The 5,641-nt window shown below is 36.9% G+C and overlaps 1 protein-coding gene across 1 annotated transcript; it reads right to left on the bottom strand.

The window, feature by feature from the left end:
• Window positions 1-1,373: 1,373 nt before the first annotated feature.
• On the bottom strand, window positions 1,374-5,244 carry LOC109920578 (caveolae-associated protein 1-like). Its single transcript, XM_048593430.1, has one exon. It carries the CDS (start codon window positions 5,242-5,244, stop codon window positions 4,438-4,440), a length of 807 nt encoding a protein of 268 aa, XP_048449387.1. The 3' UTR covers window positions 1,374-4,437.
• Window positions 5,245-5,641: the final 397 nt, after the last annotated feature.

Here is a 5,641-nt window from a genome sequence, read left to right as displayed (position 1 = left end):
CTCTACTTCTGTACCAGAATTGCCATAATGAAGTATTTTAGTATGTAAACTTTAGTACAGTTGATTCTGATAGCCAGATTGTAAAAGTAGATATGTGTAGTACTGTCTGCCATTTTACCCTTATCCACAGTTGAGTAACCTGCACCTCTCAGATTTTTCATTTTTCTGCATGGTGAAGCCAGTCAGGGAAAGCATGAAATTCACATGAACATGCAAAATAGGAACAGATGCAGGCAATTCAGCCCCTTGACTCTGGTTGTTCATAATTGATTGTTTATGTTTCACATTCCGTGTTCCCATCTTACCCTTTATTCTCCTGCCTAACAAGAATCTAACAATCTCTGACTTAAACATACTCAATGATCCTAACTCCACTGCCTTCTGAAGCAGTCAGTTCCAAAGAAGCACTCTGAGTGTAAATGCTTCCCTTCTCTAATGGTGAAACTTAATTTTAAAACAGGGCTCCCTAGTCTGGACTTACTTACAAGAGGAAACATCCTTTCCATGTCCACCATGTCAAGACTATTCAGGGTGTTACACTTCGATCAAATCACTGCTCACTCTTCTCATCTCCAGGGGAAACAAGCCCAATGTGTTAAATCTATCCCTATAAGCCAACTCACTCATTCCAATAGAGAGAGATAGTAGGAACTGCCGATGCTGGAGAATCTGAGATAACAAGGTGTAGAGCTGGATGAACACAGCAGGCCAAGCAGCATCAGAGGAGCAGGAAAGCTGACGTTTCGGGTCTAGACCCTTCTTCAGAAATGAAGTTCTGAAGAATGGTCTAGACCCAAAACGTCAGCTTTCCTGCTCCTCTGATATTGCTTGGCCTGCTGTGTTCATCCAGCTCTACACCTTGTTATCTCACTCATTCCAATGATCAGTCTAGTAGACTTCCTTTGAACTATTTCCAATGCATTTACAAGCCTTCAAAATATTTTGGTAGCTCAGTGTTAATTTGTCCACACAATTATTTTTAGGCAACATGATAAAGAGCCACAAGCTCTCTAACAACAATTTCACAGATGGCTGTTAGTTAGGTTGTTCAGATTCCATCAATACAAGCTTCAAGTAACATTTGAGTGAGTGTGGATGTTTGATGAAATTCCAGGTGGTTGTCAGAAATTCTGGCTGCTTCAGAGCGTGCGGGAACTGGAAAATGTTTAAATGCATCCCAGTGTGACTGAATGGGGGTGAAAGAGACAAAATGGGAGCATGTTAGGTAAAATGTTGTCAAATCTAGGAAAGGAGAAAGGAATAACATTACAGAATACATGGTTGTTCTTTCACCTCATCCTGTGGGAAAGTGATGGTCATATTACTCTAGACAGCTTGACACAAAGAAGTAATACAGGTTCACACACGATGACTTCTTGTATATGAGATTGTTTTTATTATGAATTGTTAAGCATTTGCCCACATTAAAAATACAATATATAGAAGGCAAAGATTTAAAATCTGCATGAAGTGTATATTCATAAACACTGCTGTTGTATTGAAAAAGTTATAAGCTAAATATCAATTCTGTTTTTCTGTATGTTTCTTTCATACAGATATTACATGTTATCTGTTTTCTTGCTTCACGCTGATCTCCAGGATACAGTCATAAATTTTACCAATACATGCTATCCATTTATTGGTTTGCATTCAGACTGATATTGACACTTGGTGGAAATGTACACTTTGAAAATTTGGATTTTGCTGAAAGGCACTTACTACAAGCATGGAACAGCTAGTACTTGCTTTGCATTTGGACAAGACTGCATTGAAATAAAATCAAAACATATATCCATAAAAATAACCTAATTTAAACAAGAATTTATAAGATGCGAGGAGGTATCAAAGCACATTGGAGCATCACTGATGTGCATCGACAGAAAAATGGTCAACAGGAGGTATATTGTGGAATAGTAAAGATCGTTGAAACTGACAGTATAAATGCAACAAATAGACATTTGGGTATGCTTTTGGAAAGGTTGAGGGCGGGGAGGGGGTGGCGGGATTGTGATATATGGTGAGAGCTGTGTCTGTTTGACCCATTTATTTAGGTCAGGCACATTAGCCCTGATGGCCTTTTCCAATTCCTTAAAAGTTATGATGTTATACTGTTCCCAGCAGGCAGAAAGCATTTAAATATTAGATACGTTTTTGTGCATTTTTCAAATATAGTGCTTGCAACATGTTAATTATTTACAAGTCACAAAATATATAATTCCAAAATACTGGAACTGTCTACTTCCAAATACCATGCAATACCAGCAGAAATCTGTTTATGGAATCCAAACTAAATAAACATTTGAAATATCAACTTTGAAGTTATATTGCACAGTATTGTCTTTAAGAATTTTATAAATTTGTGTGAAATTTCTTTGTCTGTTATTTGAGCAGAAAAAATAACCAACGACTTAAAAACAAATGAACTAATTACATTAGCAGATGACAGAATTTCATATGAAATACATTAAGTTTTCATTTGTAACTATTGTACAGTATAATTTCAAGGCTAAATAATCACTTACGCTTTGCTTCTAATTTTGTTTGGGAAAACCTTACTTAAGGTGTTACACATGTTCAGTCAAGACTGAGCATTTCTTATACCCTGTTATGGGAAGCAGCATTAATGGGAAGCTGGTGGTTGAATAACAGAGTACAGTTGTAATCCAGTTGTCATTTTGAAGTTATATATTTTGTGTTTAGTTTTATATTTTTGTTAAAACTTACTCTGTCTACATTTATAATGTGTACTGCTGATATGAGGTGGTCATGCTGTGATTAGAGGTCCCTGACAAAGATGTTACCACAAAGCTTCTAGTGGCAGGAAGATGTCATTACACCAGGACAGGTTTATAGCTGGTATTTTCATTACACCGATGAATTTATAATAGCAAAAAGGTAATGGTATATGTGGATATAAGATTTTTAATAGATTCTAGATAAATGCAAAATAGCCTTGTATATTTCTGAATGCAGTTTAAAAACAGTAGTGTATGACTAAACACTGTAAAATTATAGACCAAAAAAATATGTTTAAAGGTATTTGGATATGGTGCAAAATCTCCTTTGCAGCAATCAAAAGGTTACTTCCACAAAGCATCAACTATTTTCTATGACTTTTAAGCAGCTGCTAATGGGAAAAATGATTCATAATGTATATAAATTCTAAAAGAACTTATTATATGAGTGATGCGGTTTTAATGACAGTGACATGCAATGTGTTACACCTCTGCCTATTACTATGGTTACTGTGTATAAAAGCAAATTAAACAAGACTGTAAAGGTAAGATAGGCCATGTAATTGATACGCCAGCTATGTGATGAATGCAGAACATGTTTCATTTTATATAGACAAAAAGCAATGACGCCATACAAGGTGTCATTCTCACTTGTTGGCAAGAGCAACATTTTGTTGTACTTTTAAGAAGTTCTATTGCCAAAATAATATGATGCATGATAATCTTCTGAATCATTCCCCATTCTCTGGCCTTCTTTTTACATCCTAATGTGCCAAATCTATTCCTGGCTCATAACAAGGTTAATTTAGCCCTTAACAGCCTGGCCTGTTTGTCTATTCGTTCAACACTTTCAGCTGTTACCACAAGCTAATGTACTGTAAACTTACTTTAGAAAGGCTATTGATCTACATTTTATTCTGCATTGCTGCTTGATAATCTAGTTCCGGATGACAGTGTTCAAGACCTAATGATATTTGTCTCCAACTGGAAAAGAAGGCAAATAACATCTCACTTTTCACCAAGCTTTACGAATATTGCTGTGATTAGGTTTCTCATAGTTTGATAGAGTTGGCCAGCACAATATCATGTCTAATGTTTCTTGGGAAAAGTAATTAATTAATAAAATAAGATTATGAATTCCAAAAGAAAATAAACTCTGGTTGATAATGACTTGTATTAATCTTCATAATAGTTCGAAAAATGTCTTTACCTTTAAAATTTTTCATTATATACAAGCTTCTCCCCAAAATACAAATTATTAGCATTCTCAAGATTATAATTTTTCATATCAGATTGGAAAGCAAGCGTCAATTTTTTAAAATATGTTTATTACCTTGAAAACAACGTTGATCCCCTTCACGTTGAATTATTACTTAATTTGCTCGTAATTTCAGATTAAAAAGGCATAAGTATACATTTAGAAGGCTGTTTCTTCAAATTGCAATGATTTAAACATTGAATTCTGTTCGGTATTTTACCGGGGAAGAAGACACAGCATGCTTTATCTAACCAGAGCAATGCTTGCTGGTCGCGAGTTGCTGGAACCAAGACTAAGATTACCAGGTTGCGTAACAACCATTTCTTAATTTACCCATTCTTTAACAATCAACTATTCCCGAAACTTTTCACTCCTCCACTTCGGTTCATTTGCTTTAGCCAACTAGCAAGAATCACATGACTTCACGTCCACTAAATACAGTCATTACTCAATTCCTCTTTTCTGAACCAGTAGAAGTTCGGTCTCCTCTGAATCTCTGTCTTCCTCCAGTGATTCCTCGGGGATTTCTTCAATAAGGAGCTCAGTGTTGTCTTCATTTTCTATCATGTGTTCCTCTCCCTGGCCTTCCATCATCTCCACCTCCTGGACCACCACATCTCCATCTCTCATCTTCTTAACCCAAAATGTAAATGGTGGAATTCTGTAGACGGTTGTCCGACACCTCGCTGTTTTCTGATGATCTGGCGTAAAGGACTTCTTCAGTCTTGCTCTTGAGTCCCTCAGCTTCTCTCTCCTTTCTTGAGTTACGATCTTGTTGCCAAGCTTGTTCATTTTCTTTTCAAAGTTGTGCTTCGTCTTCTGCAGATTTTCCCTTGTTGCTTGTCTGGTCTTCTCCATATTCACCTTGGTTCTCAGCCTGGTCTTCTGTAGGTTTTCCCTTGTCCTTTGCTTAGCTTTTTCCACTGACTCTTTGGAAAATGCCTTCTTGAAATCATCCATACGCTTCATGCTGCTTCTTTTCAGGCGGACTGCGGTTGTCTCCTCTTCAATGACTTCGAGTTCCACCTCATCATCAGAGGAAAGTGAGATTGCTTCACCTTCAGGGTGGTTCTCGTTGATCACAAGCTCTCTTCCTTCTTCACTTCCTTCTGGTGCTTTCATGTGTTCCTTCACGGATTTGCTCAGGCTCAGTTTCGCAGGCATTGGTGTTTCATCCTGAAATATACAAAATATAATATTATAGCAAACAGAGTCAGTTTCATTGACAAAAATCCTACAAAAAGTATTCATTTACAGTATTTGATAATATATCGCTCAAATTAGCTCATTGGTTTTCACTCGTAGCTGGGATCCTAATAACTATCAACAAGACAGGGCCTGATAAATTGTGATATTTTGTGTTGTGCTCTCTAGTCCAGCATTCCTTTTGCTTTTTTTCTTGCAGTCAAGGCATACAGGAGGGAATGAATGGGCCGGATACCATGTCCCTCATTGGATGGGCAAGACATGACAGCCATTCATATTATGGAAGTGGTTTGTGACTGAGGAGTTGGGAGATTTAAATATAGTTAATAGATAGGTTCTTAATTAGTTAGGAGATCAAGGTTATGGGGAGAAGGCAGAAGAATGGATCTGAGGAACATATCAGCCATGATTGAATGGCACAGCAGACTCAATGGGCCAAATG

The sequence above is a fragment of the Rhincodon typus genome, unplaced genomic scaffold (assembly GCF_021869965.1).
Source record: "Rhincodon typus isolate 14 unplaced genomic scaffold, sRhiTyp1.1 hic_rhity00002855, whole genome shotgun sequence".
In the NCBI taxonomy this organism is placed as follows: domain Eukaryota; kingdom Metazoa; phylum Chordata; class Chondrichthyes; order Orectolobiformes; family Rhincodontidae; genus Rhincodon; species Rhincodon typus.
This window is presented reverse-complemented; position numbering and strand designations above follow the sequence as displayed.